At 37.4% G+C, this 23,456-nt stretch overlaps 1 protein-coding gene across 1 annotated transcript in view; it reads left to right on the forward strand.

The window, feature by feature from the left end:
- The window catches only part of LOC134649673 (tachykinin-like peptides receptor 86C), a 90,790-nt gene that overhangs the window by 32,166 nt on the left and 35,168 nt on the right, over positions 1-23,456 (forward strand). The window contains exons 3-4 of the mRNA XM_063504512.1: positions 5,555-5,656; positions 17,636-17,770. Coding sequence (XP_063360582.1) covers positions 5,555-5,656; positions 17,636-17,770 — 237 coding nt within the window. The remainder of the gene's footprint in view (positions 1-5,554; positions 5,657-17,635; positions 17,771-23,456) is intronic.

Below are 23,456 nucleotides of genomic sequence, written 5' to 3' on the forward strand. Positions count from 1 at the left end.
ACACAATGTATGGACTGACGTTTATCTGACATGGCTATTTTTACGTTACGCATACATTTGACGTTCCCCTCCCCCGCAAAAATCGGCAGACTGTTTTGTACAGAAAATTACAGACATGGCGTCTCCGTTTGATTATATCCTCCAAGTAGCCAGGCCACGGATCACGAAGAAAAGACGATTTGAATATTGAAGGAAATGAAGCAAATAGAAAAAGGGTTGGAATATAATCACGCTATTGCGTAAGTCCGGTTCGGTAACCGCCAGAAATAAATATATTTAGCTGCAGGGAACTTGTTGGTATTTAAACATACCGTAAAACGGGGTGAGTAGGTTTCGCGGGGAGAGGTGGGTTATGAATGGGGAGAGAAGGTTTGAGAGGGGGGATTTTAAGGCTACTGCTACAAAAATAATGTATTCCAATTTAAAATGGAGCTATAGTAATACGCATAATAAAAAAATCGATCCAAGAATGTTCCAAAATCACCTTTGTATGAAAACCCCTCTCACCCCAAATACGAGGCACTACGGGGTAAGGTGGGTTTTTCTCTTTATCGTCAAAGTTATGAAATGGAACTACCCAAAATAAAATACTTATAAACTAAAATACAAACGTCGTAATATACACCATTCAGTTTTCATATGTAAAAATATATCAGTTTTGACCCTATTCACCCCATTTTACGGTACCTTTATATCGAGAAAAGATGGTACGACAATACAGACCTATTATGTTTGTTTTGCTCGAACTGGCGGGGCGCTACCGTGTCTTAATGGTAAGGGTTAAATACGATGTGTGTAGATGTAATGCGAGTTCATAACTTTACTGAAATTAAGAGCGTGTTAAGCTATACTTTAATTACGAAACAAGAATGCTCCTCCTGTTTGCAGAAGTTTTCTTCCTAATGTTGTATTTTACTTGACGCGTATTTAGCTGCCTACGCCCGCAGGCAGCTAAACTTTGTTGTCGTGCAGAGAACCAATGTCTTGTTATTTGCCTTCCAAGCAGATGGGATTTGGAACTATATTAACACACATTTATAGACGGGACTATCGCGAAATTTATTTTATTACCTTTATTTATCGACGTGTATGTGAGTTAATGTGTGTTCAAACCGCGAAAGTTTTAAATATTATATTTGGAACTATGCTGGGATTTGAGGCGGCAATTCATGCCAATCGTCATTAGGCTGGGGTTAGGTCATGCATTTGGTAATATTATTATGATGCAAATCGGTATAAAAACCATGCGATGCGTTTAACACGGTGGAAAAGAGACCATTCTCAATTAGTTCATCGAAATATTTCCCCCTTTATAAGTACCCTTTCATTTAGGTATGTCTTTCGAAGCATTGCCACTTGCGGTCTGCTCAATCTTAAAATCCTTTGTACGCATAATGCCAAAAACGCAAAACGCCATTTTGTCGTTTCGCGTAATTAAAAAAAATATACGCATAATGCCAAATACGCTTTATGCCATAAACGCAGAATGCCAAAAAACGCATAATGCCAAAAACGCAGAAAGACAAAAACGCTTACATATAATTATATGTTAACAGGAACTACTTATATGTAATAATTAGGGCAGTATGGGCAATGGGCTTGCATGTTGCGGTAGGTATATGAAAAAAACATTCGTTATTTATTTTTTAATCGAGGAAGGTGTGATGAAATACCCTGATAATGTGAAAATAATAGAATAACAAAAGTACAAAGTTCTGTATTCGCCTCAGGTAGAAAACTATAGTTTGTCAAAGGACTGTCTCATTTCAAACATAGACAGAGAGAATCATACTATCTTTGACTTAGACTAGTACTAAAAGAAAAGGATTAGTAGGTATAGGTTTTTTTGTTCTTAGTTACTGACAATTTTGTTTGACCAACTATAGGTAATTATATAACACATTACTTACATTTAATAATATTAATCATAAGTTGCCAGTAACGACGATAAATAAAACCTCCGTAAGACGTAGGTTTCTAGTAGGAAAGTACTAAGTATTAGGTAGTAGTTCTAGTATTACTGTGATGTATGGAAGGTTTTGGATGATATCAAATAATTTGTTGGGTGTCATTAGCTTTTGGCATTATGCGTATTTGGTTTTTTTTAAAATTTGACATTATGCGTATTTGGTTTTTATACAGCTTTAGCATTCCACGTGTTTGGCATTAACAGAATTTGGCAATACACGTCTTTGGCGTTTCGCGTATGAATGGCGTTTTGCGTTTTTGGCATTATGCGTCTAAAGGCTTAAAATGTTATAGTATAAAATATCTTGGGCTGTACGGATATGATGGTCGTTCTTGTCTACGTGACCGCGCAATAAAACGATATCCGTCATTTTCAATCGCGCGGTGTTAAAAAGTGACGGATATTTTGTCACGTGAAAAAAGCCATCCATAATAGGCCTGCTGGTGGAGTAAAAAAAAATCACCTGATATCATTTCGCTTAACTATAGATTGCGCGCCTAATAAGCTCCACTCATGGTCTCATGCAACGCATTGGGCTTGCAATCTCAAACTGATTATGTGTGCACATTTGTCATAAATACTTAGGTATGTCTGATTTAAAAAAGTACTTTCCAGATTGTTTTATGCACGCTGAGTGTAGTAATGTAGTTTGCCTCAATAGTCCTCGAGTCTAAGTTTACCAAATAAAAGCTTTAATTAAAGGCGAGGTTTAAATTCGCTTCAAAGATAAAATCTCTTCATTTTCTATGAAAAAAACGACCAGTTAGACTGATAAATTATCCTCAAATATGCCGCTTGAGGCGAGGCGCGAACGTTAGCCGATCCTCCCCCGGGTAAGAGCAATCGCCACGCCATCTCGGGTAAGTGTGAGCCTACATAATTTATTTGATGTATGGTGTCTTTCCACACTATTCGTTCTCCTAAGCCCGAAAGGTTTGGTTTTAATGTAGGTAACTGAAAAATAACCGTACCTAAAGTAGGTAAGTAGGTTTTATGACCCGGATTCCTGCGTCTTTATACTTAACTCAAAATGATTACCTACATACAATTACTAAACGTTAAAAAGTAAATATTAAAATTTATAAAAGTTAATATAAATTTTCTTCTCTTTAGTATTTAATTGCATAAGCAACTAAATGAATATTAGTTTCTTCTTTATTTGACATAGTTTTTTTTTGTTCAGCAACATAAAATTGTTTTGATATAACATTAACGCTATCCACTTTCGTTCGCATTTATTTTTGTTCAAATATTTGCGAAACATGACAGAAATATAAATAAAATCGTACACGATATTAAATAATTATGACCCCAATAAGTGAGGTTTATCTATTTTTGTAGAAGAAGATTAATCTAGATAAATCAAGGCTTGGACTATAAATGAATGTAATTGAAGTCCTTTTTAGCATGTAAATTACAGGTCTACGAAAAAATGCCGTTATTTTACGAACGAATTGCAGCGTAAAATTATTTGTTCAACTGAAAGTAATAGCGGGTTTCATAACACACCCTGACATTAGGTGTATCAGATATATCGTTTTAATTTACCCATTAAAATGCTCTATATCCTTTTCCTAAGCCGATTACGTTTAACGTTGGGGTGGTGATTACGTGAAACATAAAACGACTGACTCAATTAGAAAGCTGTTTTGCTGTTTTTCTTATTTAACCCTTTACCAGGCTAAGGGATATATATTTCCCACATACGGCACTTCAAAAATGTATTCTATTTTGGATGAGTAAGACTTACATTCGATTGTCATTTTCCCCAAGTAACGCAGCTAGCATTACTTACTAAGTTAGCAACTGCTGGGCATAGAGTCTAGCTAGCAAGTAATAATAAATAATCATTCAAGCTAAAAAGACCTTTCTTGAATGATTATTTATTATAGTTAGGGAGGCGAGGTAGCTAAATGGCGTAATTCAACGGCGCCGTCGAGACCTATCAAAATCGAAAGATAAAATAATTTCGAAAAGAAAAGCTCGTATGGCAAAAACCATTTTAGCGGTGGGTTTGGCGTGTACGGTTTTTCAAAAATGTTAAAAAAAACAGTTACTTGGGCATTCTCGAGCGCGTCAGATATTCATACTACGTATGCCCCGAGTGCCTCTGATAACAACGGTATACTAATCTGCCGGTTTGCGTGGTGGGGGTAGGCATATAAAGTAGTCAAAAATGCAAAAAAAAAAAATTTACTCGAGCGCGTCAGATTTTCGGAAGGGGTGTTAAGTAGGCCCCAAGGAAGCTTCCTTTAAAAAAACTGACGATTTCGGCGTGACGATAAGTTACGATGAATTTTTGAAAATGCAAAAAAAAAAAGTTTTTTTTAAATACTCGAGCGCGTCAGATTTTCATAGGGGAGGTTTATCTCGGTATCCTGAAAGCATATTTTTTTAATCTGACAAAAATGTTGGTGGGTTCTCTTAATCTGACCGGGAGTTTGAGTTTTTATGATGCTTCAAGTCAAAAAGTTTTAACTTTGGACAAAAATGTAAAGAGACCTTTTTTGTGTAAAATAAAATTACCTTTTTTGTTTATTTAAACTTTTTTTTGTAAAATGTATCGTTCGCGACTTATATGCCGCAACGCGTTCTTAGGAAGACGAAATGGCTCCTCCACACTTCCGGTCATGCGGAAACCGGCAGATTTTGTATTTTTAGTAAGTTTTAGATTATATTCTTCAAAATAAAAAAATAAAAAATCGCGCTCGAGAATGCCGAATTAACGTTTTTTTTTTACAAGTTCGCGACCCTATAACTCGGCGGCGTCAAGGACTTATCGTCAGATTAGTTAAATTTAGTCTTTAAACACTAAAATCAACCCCCAATATCTTAATCTGACGCGCTCGAGTATTTCAAACTATCCATTTTTTTTTACTAATCTGATCGTCTATCCTAGGCGCGCGTCACTACATATAGAGCTAAATACTTTACAAGGTTGTTCTATTAGGTCTAAGGTATCTCTCATATCTTAAACTGCCACGCTCGAGTATTGCCGAAAATTCCCCTATTCGCCTCCCTAACTATTATTAACGAAGATTGATTTGTCCAACAGTGGTAGAATCTTGCAAACGCTCATAAATTAACAATTTATGAGTACGAAAGAGACAATGAAAGTTCAAGGGTGTGACAATTTGTGACCGATAATCGAATCTAACAAAATATTCGATTGATATCTCGCACTACAGTTAACAATTCAGCGCCAGAAGTGAATTGATGAAGTCTACTATCTATTGTAGAACCATGGTCCATATACCTACATTATAAAGGTAATTGTGAAACCCACTGACCCTTCCAATCATGTTCATGTTAAAGCCTAGATGGCGTGTGCTGACAACCGTAGTGAAGCCATTTTTACTGGGTCATTGTGATACTTACATTCTGTATCAGACATTGCAGTATCATTATGGTTTTATAGATTTCACATCGTATTTTGGCTTCTCTTTTTATTAGCTCGGATTTATGAAAATAGGGTTCTAGGCTTTAATGTTCTTAGCACGGACTTTTAACACAATTCCGTGTTCGTGTTTCCTCGAATAATATAAGTTGTCGCGTATTGATTTTAAATCAGTGGTTTATTTACAGCGACTGGGTATTCGGAGTGTGGTACTGCCAGCTGAGCAACTTCATCGCCAACGTGACTGTTGCAGCTAGCGTGTTTACACTTACTGGCATATCCTTTGACAGGTAAGGTACCTCCTAGCTGTGACATACTTACTAGGTATCATGAGTCTAGTATTAAACTGGATTGGGCATGAGTGGTGGGGATAACTGACATAACGGGATAGACTTATGTATTTTTCAGTAGGAGTAGCAGCGAAAGCGCTATAATTGTTTGTCCTTGTCACAGTCTCACTTTTTTTCCCCACCATAATGCGTGCCCACCATAACAAATTGTGCATTGCGTATGTTTTTAACCGACGAAAAAAACGGAGGAGGTTCTCAAGTCGACGCGTATATTTTTTTTATGTATGACTACGCATAACTTTTTACAGAGTAGTTCGATTTTGATAATTATTTTTTTATTGGAAGGGTATACCCCGAAGTTGGTCCCATATAAATTTGGAAAAAAAAAATCCAACACTAAGGGTAGGAAAATAGAGGTGATTGATTTTTCACTCACCGATTGAAACTAAAAATGGAAAAATAAAAACTTTTTACAAAAAACTAAAACCGACTTCAAAAAGGATGAAATAGAATATTATCCTTTTTGAAGTCTACCAACTGATATGTTTGAAGTCGGTGCCAAGCCAAGTAGTATCAATACCAGTCAAAAATAATCAGCTTTATGGCTATAAATCCCATTTTTGACTCGTATTGTTACTACTTGGCTTGGCACCGACTTCAAATATATCAGTTGGTAGACTTCAAAAAGGATAATATTTTATTTCATCCTTTTTGAAGTCGGTTTTATTTTTTTGTAAAAAGTTTTTGTGCCTCACGGAGGCACGCGTAGACCACTTCTATAGGATGCTAGCTTCTATGCTAGGTATGTATTAATTATATAGCATTATTTTTCAGAAAGATACTGGTAGATATAGTTGGTCAAACCAAATTGTTAGTTAGTTAAAACCAAAATAAGAACAAAAAACTTTACTCATCCTTTCCTTTTGGGTGCTAGTACTAGTGGAAGACAAAGATAGTATGATTATCTTTCTCTATGTTTGAATGAGACATTCCTTTGACAAACTATAAAGTATTTTCAGCCATACAAAAGCATGTGGGCTTTAATACTGTTGACATTGACAAAACTAGGGACCCAAAGTCATAAAACTCATAAATTACATGTTGAAGCACAGAAACGCTCTGTTGCTATACCTTTCAACTCAGCCGAAAAGGTTACTAGATACCTAAGTAAGTTACATTGATTTACATCCGATAAAATTTTTCATGCGTTCCATAATAAAAGTTTCATATTTCTTAGCACTTACTTAAAGTAGGAGGCCAATTTATTGATGTCAAAATGATATCTAAAAGACGTCATTTTTGATTGAATGTTAGAAAAACGTAGGTTTGAATTGGCGTCCTGAACACAAAGTGTACCAACGCATTTTATTTCCTATATTAACTACATTTTGTCAACATTCAAGTCGATGGTTATTTTAATGAGCACTTTTAACATCCATTCTGAAGAAAAAAATGTCTTATACCTGCAAACTTTCGGACAATTCGCGTTTGTACGGGATAACTATAGACAATCTCGTGGAATGACTCCATATAAAATGCTCATTTTCTGCGAACAAAAAAAGAACCATGGAAAGGCGAAGGAAGTCGTGAAACAAATGATGCCCTGATCAAAAGTAAAGCAGACCATAAATTATATGGACCCGGATGAGCCTTAGTGTAAGGCCTGAGTGGACGCTCGAAGCGGAGCGTTCGGCGGGGCGTGCAGCGTGGCGTCGGGCTCACAATTAATTTGAGCAGCGTGCACTAAGGCCGCTCCTATACGTTTGCATTTGTTTAACATGCACGCCGCACGCCCCGCCCCGCTGCACGCCCAACTCGAGCGTCCACTCAGGCCTTACACGACACACAATTTGTTCCGGAATGCTTAGGCCAATGCTTTTTTATTGATTTAAATCAAACTTGGCAACATTGGGCCGTCATTTGATAAAATTAGCATAGTATCGAGTAGATAAATTAATTGATTTTCCGTGCAATCAGAAGAATGAAGAATAATTTTCATTTTCCATTTCACGGTTCAAGAAACTGTGGTTATTCAATATTCAATACTTACGCTATAAAATATAAAGTGTGAAAACCATACACGGCTTAACAAACTATATATAAATATAACAAGTGTAAATATTGTTTACCAGAGCACGAAAACGTGAGCAAACTTGCATACATCTTCGAAAAAATGCTGACAATGACATTAATGTTAATGTGAATCCTCATAGGGTTAGTCTGAGGCGGAGAATCCTAATTTGACAGGAAACCTTTGCCTATTAGGGCGAGACGTAGGTTATAATAGTGATAACAGCAATTGTGAAATTAGATGCTAATGAATTCTGATTTTTCTTCTCTTTTGCTAAGTATTTCAGACACGTTCTGGAAGCCGCCTGCCATTTTTCGAATTATGCACAGAAAAGACGTCGACTTAGCCGAATATTTTTGACCCAGCAGGCAACTGATCGGCATGTCACAGATGTCGTTAGAAAGAGTCCAATTTATTCCAGTTTCGTCGTCGTTATTGCCAAAAGTGATCGTTACAAATGGCATTTTACGACTAAAACGGCAATGCGGTATTTGCATAAGTTGAAGACGAAAATTCATTGAGTGAATAATAGCCGAAAAAATTAGATTTCGCAAAATATACTTCTTAATAAGATATTTATAGATAATATATGCAGGAATCCTACAAACATTATACCCGGAAAACAGGAAACAGAATAAGTATGTAAGTAAACAGGAAAAAACTGAACCTCGTTTTTTATTCCAAACGTTCATTATGAAATCAGTAAAAAGCGTGATCAAAGTAAATTTATACACGTTAAGCATTTTAATTTAGTTAATTATTAAAGTATTTTCATAAAAATCCTATAGAAACCATTGTAATAAATAAACCGGAAAGGATATATATGTCGGAGGCAGATCGTAAAACCGGCCATATCGAGATATTCCTAGGCATACCATGAAACGCCGCCATTTCATGATCTGACTAGCGACTACCAGCCATATCGTTCAAACATCAACGTTTGACGATTTGCCTAGCGACGTTTAGGCATATCAAATAGTAGTTTTTTATATATAATAACAATATTTTGTTAGATTTTAGTTCGTATATACATAATACTAGAATCATGATTCATGGTATATCTGTTTAACTAAAAACATTAACTGTTATAAATTATTTCCACTTTCGGCACAGGGCGGACACGCCATACATCGAAAATCATTGTCGTTTATATGTGTGAACGGCACGTCTGTACACGCGTCATTGTGTGAGTAAGTCGCTTAGGGCTGACACTCGAGCGAAGCCATTAATAAATAAATATAGTTGTTTTCCTCTGCTACGTTTGGGATTTTATTTATACATGTCCCAATTATTTAAATCCTTATTTGTTTATAATTATATTAACAGCCGGGCTAATATACAATCAGTAGACGGTACCCGAATGTGCATTTGACATACTGAGAATGGGTCGAAAATGTGTTGGTTAACCGCACGTTTTTGTGACGTTTTGAACCTCACCTCATTTTACATTTACGGGTAAAACGTTCAATGCTACCTACCTATTCTAAAACCACTAAATTGATTTGAATTGATTCGCTACCCTAAATACTAGGGATGTACCGACTAGTCGCCGACTAGTCGGGAAAGCCGACTATTCGGCCTCATTTGTAGTCGGCGATTAGTCGGCGAGTAGTCGGAAAAAATGGCCGATTAGTCGGCACTTTATAAGTGACAGAAAAACAGGACAAAAAGAAATAAACAGCACATATTTTCATAAGCTTTTTACCTATTTTACCCAAAATTTTATTTAGGGTGCTTACGAAAACTTTTGTTCGAAATTATTGACCTTGTGGTTGCTTTTTTATGTCCGATTTAGGATTTTTTAATTTAATTTTTTAGCGTTACTATATGATAAATAGAGCGACGAAAGGGTAAAACGATTGTTTTTAGTGCATTTGAACCGAACTTAGACCAAACTAATGATCTGGCCGACTAGCCGACTAGTCGACCGACTAATCGGCCATCCGAGCGCCGATTAGTCGGCTAGTCGGCCAAATCAATAGTCGGTACATCACTACTAAATACCCTTTTAGAAGCATACATTTTATAAATTTAGCACATTCGCTTGAGCAAATAACTTGTTAGCAGATTTCAGTCAGACGGTTTTGTGCCTGCTCTTATAAAAATGTGTAACATTTTTTCTTATAAATTCGTACAAGGCTATGATGTGGGAGGTGGGAAAGCATCCATGCAAAGAATGGAAGACGTTTATCACATATTTTGGCTAGGCATTATATACAATGCCAAATGAACCCAACGATGTTATGAATTGAAGGGTAATTTTGTGTGTGATTTCCTATCGAAGTCTCGACATACTGTACAATGACTAGGCATTGCGACGTCGTAGCGCCTGAGCTTTAACCTATTTTGACATGATAGGTGATCCATGGTAGTATAAGGATTAAAAATAAATCCCAACGAGGGCTTAATTTTACTTCCGAGATGGCCTCCCTAGGAACAACTGGGTACTGAATTGGGCCATCCAAATTGCTTGAGAAACATTTTACTACCACTAACTGGCATTAAGAGTCGTAAAGTGGCCATAAAAGTGTTATTTTGTGTCGGGTTATTGGGTGTGAGTAGCTTTGACTAGGTATGTTATATGTGATAAATTGCTTTGCTGCCATATGTACCAAATAGTATGATCAGTTAATAGAAAACAAAATCCTGCCAGTAAGAATTAATCTTGATTTTTTTTCTTCAGTTTATGTGGGTTTTTAGGGTTCCGTAGCCAAATGGCAAAAAACGGAACCCTTATAGATTCGTCATGTCTGTCTGTCTGTCCGTCTGTCTGTCTGTCAGTATGTCACAGCCACTTTTCTCCGAAACTATAAGAACTATACTGTTGAAACTTGGTAAGTAGATGTATTCTGTGAACCGCATTAAGATTTTCACACAAAAATAGAAAAAAAAACAAAAAAATTTTGGGGTTCCCCATACTTCGAACTGAAACTCAAACATTTTTTTTTCATCAAACCCATACGTGTGAGGTATCTATGGATAGGTCTTCAAAAATGATATTGAGGTTTCTAATGTCATTTTTTTCTAAACTGAATAGTTTGCGCGAGAGACACTTCCAAAGTGGTAAAATGTGGGGACACACCCCCCTGTAACTTCTAAAATAAGAGAATGATAAAACTAAAAAAAATATATGATGTACATTACCATGTAAACTTCTGCCGAAAATTGGTTTGAACTTGAACGAGATCTAGTAAGTAGTTTTTTTTAATACGTCATAAATCGCCTAAATACGGAACCCTTCATGGGCGAGTCCGACTCGCACTTGGCCGCTTTTAAGAAAATATATTTGATTGTAATCGAGTTTTTCGAGTAGGTATTATGACAAGTTTAAGATCTCTAATTTAAGATGAAACTCCACCTGCACTTGATGATATCGTCAGGTGACAATCAAAACTCACTAATTATTAAAAAAAATTGAACAAAAATCAACCTTATTTGAGTACTACACGGCTAGCACATGATGGGCGCGACAGTCGACAGGCGAGAAAATGCCGCGACATAGAGCTCTCTCGCGAATCGGTAGCATAAGAGCCGCGCGACAACCCGCTGTCTCGCGGACAAATGTCAAAGCGACATAATTTTGTCGTTTGACAGTTCCACGCGGGATACTCTCGAAAATCGTAGCACGAGTGTACTATGGGAGACAAAATGTCCCGCGTTTGAACGTCAAAATGAGAGAAATTGTCTTCGAGGCTAGAGGGTCGCGACTAGGGTTTGCTCCCGGTACTGAGTTTGGCGACAAGCGCATTTGGTCGAAGTTTTGTTGACTTTTGTTCTAAAAGAAAGATAATTTTCCATATTTTATATTTATTTCATACTACAACACTTTTTTGTTTAAGTATAATTTGAATCTTGAGTTTCATGATCATGCCATTAATATCAAAATTATTATATTTTTTCACAATGACTTGTTTGTTCTCTTAAGTTAAACGAAAATCCGACAGAAAAAAATCTAAGCCTAAGATTGTACGATCACGACCACATCAACAAAGCAAACCTTTGGTGGCGAATTGACTGGGGGATAATTAATAGAAACATAAATAATTGATACAAAAATATTACATTGCTAATCCGGGAAACAATTACGTGCTATCAATCAGTGCTAACCCGTTATATTTACACGCGTATTTTTACATGCAATTATTGTTGACAACCTATATTATGTCGCTCCTTAGGTGTTTCCATTCATTGTGGGATATAAACAACACAATCCCGACCTGAATATTGCGATCAACCTCACTTATAATAAGTAAATGCAAAAGTAAATCTGTACCTATGTACAGTCAGCAGCAATAGTTGCTAAGCGGGCGAGGTGTTCAAAATGATCTTGACGCGACTTTATTGTTAAGAGAATAAGAGCGCGTCAAGGTAATTTTGAACACCACGCCCGCTTAGCAACTATTGCTGCTGACTATATGTTACCTCTTGACGCTTAATCCGCCGAACCGATTTAGACGAAATTTTGTGAAACAACATTCCACAAAGAATGCAAATAATGAATCTGGCAGCTCAACTCAAACTCCACCTCACAGAAGACCACAGCATCCGCAAGCAGCCGACCGGCTTTGGGCATACAAATGTGAAATGCGCTCCGACTCCGACGAATCGTACTTAAATCTGAGTACCTATCTCAAAAAGGTCAAAGTAAATAAAATCATTTAAAGTTTTTGGTAGTATTTATTTAAAAGTCACATTATTTGAGAAGTGTTATCAACACTCGACTGTCCTTGCACGGAGTAGGTTCCCAACTTGAGCCCTTCTATGTCCTCCGTGATGGCAGGAGGGCTGCGGTGAGCAGCAGCATGCTTAGGTGTAGAGAATACCTCCGTGTTTGATGATAGGCTTGTGCATGATTGTCATTCAATCTATCTTCGAAGCCAACAATGCAGCGGCTAGCCAGCCATAAGGGAGATATGTCGGGGATTAGCATAAGATATTTAGTCTGTAAATAAGATTTAAAAGGAATGTAATTTTTTTGCAAAAGACAACGGAAAAGAGCTTTATGAAGATTGAATTGTGTACGTAAGTACTTACAACTTGACTTCTTCGTAAAGATGGTATTTTGTTAGCCAAAACTTTTAACAAAACGCCAATTATTCGTAAGGAGTTGTATTTATTAATGTGTACATGTATTATTAATGATTAGGTAGGTAATCTTTAGATAATTATAATAATATATTCCAACTTGTAACGACAAAGCGAATCAAATTTTGATTGACAGTATTGACACTGACATTTTCGACTTCAAAATAATATTTGCTATTTCTTATTCTTCATACTGCGAGAAAGAGACAAAGTTATCGTGACTAGGGACGCTCCGTTTCTAAGGCTGACTATTCATTACTTATCCGATTATTATTTTACCGATTCAGTGTTGCCACGAATGAAAAGTTTGTTCCATGTATAAATGGCCACATTGGCTAAGTCGCGCGCGGGATGGCTCTCTCTCGTGGAACTCTTTTCTCGATGTGCGAACTCATGCTGCCAAAATCGAGGAATTGACAGATAGAGATAGAAATTTGTGACGGGCGACTGCCGTCTCTCGCGGCGCGAGCTATCCCGCGGGTAATCATGTGCTAGCCGTGCTGCTCTGGACGAGCCTCATCGGCCATTTAAGTCCTTTTTGTTTGACTATTTTTTTTATAGATATTTATAGCTAAGGTACGGTAATTTTACACAGGGTTACTTACATTTACGAGTCAATTCGCTCTAGCCCAGTCATCAAAATAACGTGATTTTAAAATTAAAACTAAATCATCAATTTTATTTATCAATGTAAATGATTTCTCATTGTTAGAAGTATTTAATTGTAAACACACGATTTGTGTTTATTATTAAAATTACATTATTTGTACAGAAATGTTCAGGGATTAAACGGTGATTGCTATTTTTGCTAATCCCCTCTGTATTCTTATTAAATGCTACAACGTAATACTTAAATACTTTGAACGTCAGCTAACTTCGACATTTAACTCGCGTACGGTCAAACACTGCAAGCAATGTGTAATGCGACGTTATTTCAACATTTTCTACTCCTATTTTCTCAATATTTGTGTTTCGGTTTTCCAAATTGCAAGCCATTCTTTCCACGCTGCGTGCTGATTTCACACGGTGTACGACGATACATTTTGTATTCTAGGTTTCACAAACGAATTCTGGAGGACTGTTCAAACTTTAAATTTCAGGCATATTATTCTGTTACTAGGATGAGATATCAATATATTCAATTATCATAATTATAATTAATTTATTAAGATGTGATCTTTAAAGTTTGAAATTACCTGCAGATCGTAAGATTCTCGTACAATTAGAAAACTCAATAAATTGTAACCTACTGTTCTAATGCTTGATAATGTGCATGTTTGTTTTGTGTTATTGTATGACATAGAGTTGTTTTGCGTAGGGGTTAGGTACAAAAAATAAATAAGGGCGCGTTCACACTAGGCTCTCATATTACGACGTAGGTACTCAAGGAAACATTACATTCGGCTACTATGGCGTTAGTACTGCCCGCCGTGTTGGAAATTATAATAATATATTTGAAATTAGCGACCCGCCCCAGCTTCGTACGGGCACAAATTATACACCTTATTTATACACCTTCTTAACAAATTACTTATACACCTTAAACTTCCTCAAAACTCACTCTATTGAAAAGTGAAAACCGCATGAAAATCCGTTCAGTAGTTTTTGAATTTATCGCGAACAAACATACATACATACATACCCACAAACAGACAGACGCTGCTTTATAAGGTGTAGTGATAGAACTACTACTAGTAGTATCGAGAGCTACTAGATAACGAGCTTAATTGGCATATAATCTACCTAGCTATTACTAACCCCCTAATGCGAATGAACCCTTATTTAAAACCCTTAGATGATAAGCAGGCTAGCTTAATGGTATGCTTAGGATAGGCAGTGATATGAATATTATTAGGTAAGGTGTCACTGATAAAATTATTTTATGCGTGAAAGTTTGTGTACTTGGATGTTTGTAATGGAATAGCGGATTTAAATAAAGTTTAGCACGTATTATGTAAACTATAGTTTGTCAAAGGACTGTCTCATTTCAAACATAGACACAGAAAATCACACTATCTTTGTCTTACGCTAGTACTGGCATCCAAAAGAAAAGGATGAGTACCTATAGTTTTTTTTTGATCTTAAGCGGCAATTCCACTTCGTCGTTCGCCGCATACTGCATGCGGCGACCGCAAAATTGTAAAGAACACGTTAGTCGGTCGCATTCGGCGATCGACAGCTGCCAACGCTTATAAGGTGACCGAAGCAGTGTAAATAAAATAATAATACGACTGTCATAGTAATACGCTGTCGGTGACCTAATAAGGCGGACATCTGTCCGCCTTATTAGGTCACCGACAGCGGCGACCGCAGATCATTTGATAAAGTAAAACCTCTATGCAAATGTACTCTTTATATCGTTGGCATTGCCCACTTATATTTGAAGTTGTCACAAATAAAAAACGTCAGACGTACATGCTTATATTATTATATAAATAAAATTCGGCCACCGCATTAGGCGGACAGACTAGTGTAAAGACGACGTTCGTTGAACGAATCCATTCAAGAGTCATGCGGTCGCCGTAGTAGGCGGACAGACTAATGTGAAGACGACGTTTGTTAGCCTAAGTAGTTTAAAATGAATTCGGCGACCGCATTAGGTGAACGACGCAGTGTAATTGCCGCTTTATTTACTGACAAATTACAAGCAAGCATTATTTACTAGCAAGTTACAAGCTTTTGAGAAACGGGACCGGTATGGCATATGGAGCACATTGCATAAGCATGTCTGACAGTTGACAGAAGTCAATGTATGAAAATATTGTTACATTCAATTTTTTCGACGCTTTGTGCTGTAGTCGATTGTACCTATGCATTTCTACCATTTTGGACATAGCCATAGTACTGCATCAACCGTTAACAAACGCCTTTCAGAACGCGCTAACTAAATTGATTAAATTAATTTTAAAAATAAATAGCATCTGGATCTTATATGTTTGTAGACAAACAAACTCTAAAGGAAGTAAGTACCTAGTTCGTAACAATTCTGTGGTGGTTTAATATATGAAATAAATTTAATTTTGCCCTGTATTTTAATATGAACGTTTCTCATCTTTTATTTATGACCAGTAATAATCATGCATCATATCAGCAATTCGGGCTCCGATAACTTTCTCGTTGAATTGGAAATTATATTTGGTACCTAATGACATTTATGTGGAATGCTTAAATAAGAGATTGTCTTTGAAAATTATTACCTATTCATATTTATTCGTTATTTAATTTGCAAATGACAGCTGTTTTTAGAAACCGCAGACAAAAAAAAAAAAAAAATACGGAATACAACTTAATGGCAGTCACAATCCCTTCGTATATATTTACACTAGTATTTATCTATCTTCCATGTACACTGGGCACGATGCTAGTATTCGGTCTGGTTCTACCACTCCCGTCAATCCCGATCCTCCTGACTGCACACGCCCCACACTCCCCACCTGTACTATTGGCTCACCGGTGTCTCGGGCAGGAGGGTCTGTTGAGCATGCCGGGGCGGCAGATGATGGAAGGAGTACACGAGTAGGCCTGAATACACGTCCTGGCTCGGAACAGGTTTGTCTGGCCGGAGGTCGTTAGCGTCCCGTAGCCTACGCCTCTGACCGACGGCCTGTATCGTCCCAGCGCGTGAGTTTGAGCAAGCTCGATGAGCCTCTCGTCCCTCCCTCTCTTGTGTGACCAACGCTTCTGCGTCCTTGCAGCAGAACTGCTGGCTGGTGTAGTCACTGAACGGAACGGAACGGAACGGAATCATACGTTTTTGTTTTGTTTTGGATGTGTTAAAATATTTTAAATAACTATAATAAGTGTAAACTTTTTAGTACTCCGTACAAAATGTTGTACACGGAGCACTTATTGGGATAACTTTGGCCTTGAAAATCGATTAAATGCGTTTTTCTTACTATACAAACTTGACTGACGACAAAAATAATACGGTAGCTAGGTCAATTACTGCCTATGCTTGAGTAGTATATCTACCTCAAGGTAGTTTGTTGCCGTTTAATTAATTAATGACACAACAATGTTCCTGTCTGTTCTCACGGAACCATATTCAAGCTAAAATCTATCTTATTCTGAACTGACGCAGAATGACCTATATCCCAAAACTACAGTTTAAAATTCCAACAGTAGCACTCGAAAAACGCGTTTAGATCAACCTGTGTGTTGCTGGCCGCGTAGCCAACGTGTCAATCGCTTACGCTCCGTAGCGATCGAAACGCAACTGTCACTGTCGCACTAATATGGGAGAGTGATAGAGAGACACCAAGCGTTTCGTTGTCGAAGCGATAGCGATTGTAACCTTGGCTAGGCCGGCTGAGGTAAGTAATAATCTGTTAGGATTTCAAAAATCTACATTTAGTAAAACATATTATTGCTTAAAACGTCTTCATCAGCAATAAACTTGTAGTTTTGTTTTACCTACTGGGAAACGTTTGTTATAAGGATAAGCAAAGATTTCTCAGCGGAATACAGAAAAATATAAACGTATGGTAATGCTATATCGGGAGCAAAGACTAACGCAATTAGGGTAACGATAACATTTTAGCGAATTGTAATCAAATATAGTATCAAAAGTATTGAATACAGCGTCGTTTTCTTTAGTATTTGTTTAGTGTTTCTGTTAAAGGAGATCAAGGGTTTGGTACATTATTAATATCATAACGAATAATTTAAAAAAAAAACGTTCAGGTTATTATAATATAATGACTATATTTTGACCCTTGTAAATGGACCTGTTGCAGAATAAATCTATTTAGGTATCTCAGGTTACGAATGAAGAATCTAAGGTTCGCCTTGTAATAACAGCTTTAAACCATGTTTTATTGCAGGTATCAGGCGATAGTGCGGCCGATGCGACCGCGGATGTCCAAAACGTGCTCGCTCATCACGATAGCCGTCATCTGGGTGAGCGGCATGCTGCTCGCCGTGCCTTGTCTGCTCTACTCCACTACCAAGGAATACAGGTACAATTTTTATACTATACTACACATAAACCAAACTGGCGACCAGGGTAGTATCACTATGTGCTTACCTCATCTAGGGTATGTGGGCTTACCTATAATCATGCCTTTTAGCCTTTCCTACGCCTTGCAAAACAAAAAATAAGGCTTACAAAAGCGCAAACAGGTAAAAATGTGTGCATTGACAAAACAACTCTGTCAGTAGAAACAGGCGCGAAATTGAAAATTTGTATTGGAGATCGATCCTTCGCACGTACATTTTTCGTATTAGCCGCTTTTTTCTAATGACAAAGCTGGCTTGTCACAGTATATATCCCCCTTCATGAAAATTATATAACGACACCAAACCCAATTAGCTTGCTTTGCTTTCTCTCTCCATCTTGATAACCGTCGTCAAATCATTGTTTCAGAACTTATTCCGTAATTATTTTAAACATTAGCATTATTTAACTATAACTTATTGCTTTTTGTAAAAGTCAACGGCAATATTCAAATGATCGTGTTTATTCATGCGTATGTAACGTGAAAATGTAGCTGCCGTAATAAAAAAAGAAATACAAAAAATACAATAGAGGTGACTGTCCATTCGCCAGTGAGAAATTTTCTAAGGGAATTCACTCGTCTACAAAGAAATAACTCGCTCATCTTTACTCGCTTCTAGCCAATCGTTGGCAGGACAAAGCACCTAAATGCACTTAGGTATACCTGAGGAAATGATTCAGGTACCTACCTATAATGTATGTACCTAAACAAGATATCCGCTGAGTATGCTGGCTTGTACCAATGAGTCTTTCGGAACTTATGTACGAAATATCATGTGATATTTACCACTTGCTTTTCGGTGAAGGAAAACATCGTGAGAAAACCTGCATACATCTGCGAAGAAATTCAAAGGTTCATGTGAAGTCTCCAATCCGCATTGGGCTAGCGTGGGGACTATAGCCCAAACCCTCTCGCGCATGAGAGGAGGCCTGTGCCCAGCAGTGGGACGTATAAAGGCGGAATTATTATTATTATATCATTATTATATGTTAGCCAGTTCACTGAGCTATTTAGCTGAGATGGAATAAGCAAATACCATAGGCCATAACCGAGGGTATCTTATCAAACGAATTTCCGCCGGCTGATTCAGTGCTACATTATTGGTTTCGAATACATCGTTTTCCGACGAAGTGTGAATGATAATTTTGTATTGGTTTTCACTTCACTTAGTATAAAATTGAACACAGATATTATTCAAATTACTTTAAATTGCTCACGTATTATTAAGTAGAATTAACGTTCGACATGTTTGACCCGTTTAAAATAATTTTAATACGTTCGAGTCTCATGGGAGCTTTATAATTAAAACGTATATATGTATTATGTACATATACACGTATAAGACTCTAAAAATCTTTAGTTCTACCATGTATGACTGGAGACATGCCTCATTCCTAAGATTATACCAACTTCACTGTAAAATTTGTCAAATCTTATACTCTTTCGTTGTGCAGTTTATTAAATATAAAAAACTGACTTTTGGACTTTTAAACCCTGGTTCACTCGGGACACGTCATAATGAGTTTCTTGCGGCTATGGCAAGTGCTGATGTAGATATTATGGCCATATGTGAAACTTGGTTGAGGGAAGGACAGGAGCTACGCGCCCCAGCGCCACCTGGATACCGGCTACGGCACGTGCCGCGCGACACTGCGAGCGGTCGCGCGCGGGGCGGCGGCGTAGGTATGTACCTCCGGCGCGGTATTTCCGCCCGGCGGCTCCAGCATCCTGTCGCGCCACTGGTTGAGCAGATGTGGCTCAGCCTCAATATCAATGGTCTTAAACTAGCTGTAGGTACTGCATATCGGCCCCCCTGGTTTGACGTTGACACATTTCTGGATGCTCTCAGTGATTCCCTGTCCTCATTTGCGATGTTTGACTATATTATTCTATTAGGCGATTTTAACATCAATATTCTAAATAGGCAGGAATCAAACTCTAAAAAACTTATCAATTTTTTGAATTGCATGCATATGACACAGTACGTAACTCAACCAACGCACTTCACTGAACATAGTGAGAGTCTTATAGATGTTATATGTTGTAATAAGGCTGTTTCTAATGTGTCCGTTACCCATATCCCTGACCTAAGCAGCCATGCATTCCTCACCTGCCAAGTAGATATCAAAAAAGTAAAACCACCCCCGAAAATGTTTGTATATAGGCCAATTAAAAATATTGACATTGACAATTTTAATAACACTATTAATATTATTCGGTGGGAAGAACTGGTCAAGGGCAGCGTCGACGATATGGTGACACAGTTTAACTCCTGCTTAATAAATGTTTTTGATATATATGCACCCTTAAAAGAAGTTCACATTAAATCAAGCTCTTTCCCTTGGATCACTTCCAATATTAGAGAGATGATGAGGTTGAGAGACCTAGCACATTCTAAATATCGTGACACTAAACTAGATACACACAAACAGTATTATAAAGATCTGAAAAAGTTAGTAAACGTATCACTTTATCACGAGCAAGCCGCTTACTTCCAGTATCACATAAACAGAAATATCAATGACCCCAAAAAACTTTGGAAAAATATTAAAAACAACCTAGTAGACTTCAAGTCAAAGGAATTAGAACTCCCATCACATCTCACAGATCCTAACTCTATTAATACTCACTTTTTAAATATACCCGGTAACGATGTGGTAGACGTCTCTTACATAACTTTTCTAGAGTCCAATCGATATGGCCCTGCGGTGTTTAACCTAAAAACTGTCAATGAAACTTTGGTGGCCAAGATTATTAAATCGATATCAACTAATGCTGCAGGGGTCGACGGTCTATCCTTGGACATGTTGATAATGACACTCCCAAGAACATTAACCATAATCACGAACATAGTTAATAAGTCAATTGAAACAAATGTTTTTCCCGAACTGTGGAAAATAGCGACAGTTAAACCTATTCCTAAAACGCCCCACCCCACCGATTACAAAGACCTAAGGCCAATCAGCATACTACCTCTCCTATCTAAAATACTTGAGAAGGTGGTATGCATGCAGCTAACTGATTTTCTTGAAAGTAATAACATACTCCCATTAAGGCAATCTGGCTTTAGAAAAGGGCATAGCACCTCCACAGCCCTTCTTGATGTGATAGATGAAATTTTGTCCTCACAAGATGTAGGTGAAGGAACAATATTAGCCCTTCTAGATTTTTCTCGTGCCTTTGACTGCATTAACACACCTACTCTTCTATCTAAACTAGCATACTATGGTTTCAGCAGCAACTCAATAAAGTGGTTCGCAAGCTATATGAGTAACCGATCGCAATTTGTTCAAGTGCATGGCGCAGATGGCTTAACTGTAGCATCAGGATTACTTCCGGTATCCAGAGGGGTGCCGCAGGGCTCTATTCTTGGCCCAGTGTTGTATAGTCTCTACAGTGCGGATATCATACATAATATAAAACATTGCAAATTCCATATCTATGCCGATGACATACAGCTTTTCATATCATTCAAACCAGAAGATACGCATCGAGCGGTCGATAGACTAAATGAAGATCTGCATCGCATTGACCGCTGGTCAGAAATGAATAGTCTAGCTCTCAATCCGACAAAATCCAAGTTCCTCGTTTTGGGCTCAAAAAAACAAGTTAACCGAATTACTGCTGCAAATCCGCAAGTTAATATTTCAGGCAAATATGTCGAGATGGTATCGGAAGCCCGCAACCTAGGCCTGCTTATGGATAGCTCTCTCCACTTTGAAAACCACATCTTAGAAACTGTAAGAAACTGCTTCTATAGACTAACAGTCCTTTACAGAGTTCGTAATTATCTCAGTGTAGATATGCGTGTGAAATTGTGCGACACACTCATCCTGTCCAAACTGAATTACGCGGATACGGTGTATGGTGATTGCCTACTCTCTCGCACCAAGAAAGTCGTACAACGACTACAAAATGCCTGCACACGCTTCTGTTTCCCAATACCCCCAAGATCTCATATTACTCCGTATCTAAACGTTAACAAACTTTTAAATATGAATGGTCGACGTACCCTACATTTTGCCACGCTTTTATTTGGTATCGTTAATAGTAAAAAACCCACATATTTGCATGATAAGTTGGCCTTCTATCAGCGTCGTATCAGGCGTAATCCCCGACTGATTAGCCCAAGGCACAATACCGCAGCATTTCGTGGCAGTTTTCGTTATGCTGCCACGAAGTGCTGGAATAACCTTCCGCCACCTATCTGGGAGAGCATGACTGTTAGTGGGTTCAAATCCATTCTGAAAAAACACCTATTGGCTCAACAAGGTATTGCTGCCCAAGGGCATCATCAGTATTAACTATAGCTCCTTAACCTCAAAGTCGATGCTTACTTAACCGCCATGTAATAACTTCTATATGTATAATATTTTTTGTAATATATAAGTATTGGTATTTCCTATTTAAAACATATTACGTTATTTAATTATCTTATCTCACTCATAAACTACTATTACTTACTACTGACGTACAAGTCGCGCAGTATGCTGTCCCGCACTGCACACCTCGCTGGCTCCACAGAAAACCAGCGCCGTTGGCAACGCTAAGTCGTGCTAACTGCATTGCTGAGTGGAGACCATTTCAGCCTCACATCTTTATCTGTGTTTTGACTGTTTTGTATACTTCTCGTTTCACATTTTTGTTATGTAATGTCAAATGTTTATTGTTCTGTTATTCTGTAATGTAATGATGTGTTGCCTGAATAAATATTTTTCTATTCTATTCTATTCTATGTATTATATTCCTGAATAATTGACAGTTTTGTCAACATAAAACTTAAAAGTAGGTAAGAGTAGGTGATTTAATAGGCGTTGATGTCTTCCAGACAAAATATGGGTATTAGGTACAATACTTTGCTTTGATAAGTATATTGCAACAGTATAAGTACATTGAATAAATTTAGATAACTTCTTAGTGCCGAATTAAATCGAAGCCAGAAGTAAAAAGTCGTATTTTAATATAGCATATCATTTTTCCAATACTCGTACTCATCGGAACAAAGTAAGTCACTCGTGACCTTTCTTTTGTTTAGAAGTTATCCAATTTGGTCTAAGAACATTTGGCGAGGTTTTCCGTCCGACGCTAATAAAATCGATTTGATGTTCCTACTCTAGGAATTTTATAATGTACGTAAACGAATAACATTTGGACTATTTCTCACACCCCCACACAAATTACAGTAAATGCCAACTGTCTATCTACCTGTATCAATTTCAATTAACAAATAGATTGCCGGGAGTTATACGATTATACTGTCACAAAAGCACCGAAAATTCAAAAAGAGAAATGGCGCGAATGGTTTCAAAAATAAATTGTTTCAATAATGAAAAATTTGTGTATTTGTATCTCAAGGTCGAAAAAGCGGCAAGTTTTGAAGTTCATATAGTTATTCCCATATCTCATATTATACTATGTATGTATCCCAGAATTCATCCCTCAAGGGGGTACAATGGAAGTTAAAACCTAGTTCACTGAATCTCGGTAGAACACTATAATATTTGACATAATATATTGTTATAGGTCACTTGACTTACTCGGTTATTTTATTATCTTTTTGATGTGGCAGCGTAAAATACTAACAAAATAAAAGCCGTCGTACTGGAAGCACAACGCTCTAGACACTAACATGCAGCTAACATGGCAT

The sequence above is a fragment of the Cydia amplana genome, chromosome 7 (assembly GCF_948474715.1).
Source record: "Cydia amplana chromosome 7, ilCydAmpl1.1, whole genome shotgun sequence".
In the NCBI taxonomy this organism is placed as follows: domain Eukaryota; kingdom Metazoa; phylum Arthropoda; class Insecta; order Lepidoptera; family Tortricidae; genus Cydia; species Cydia amplana.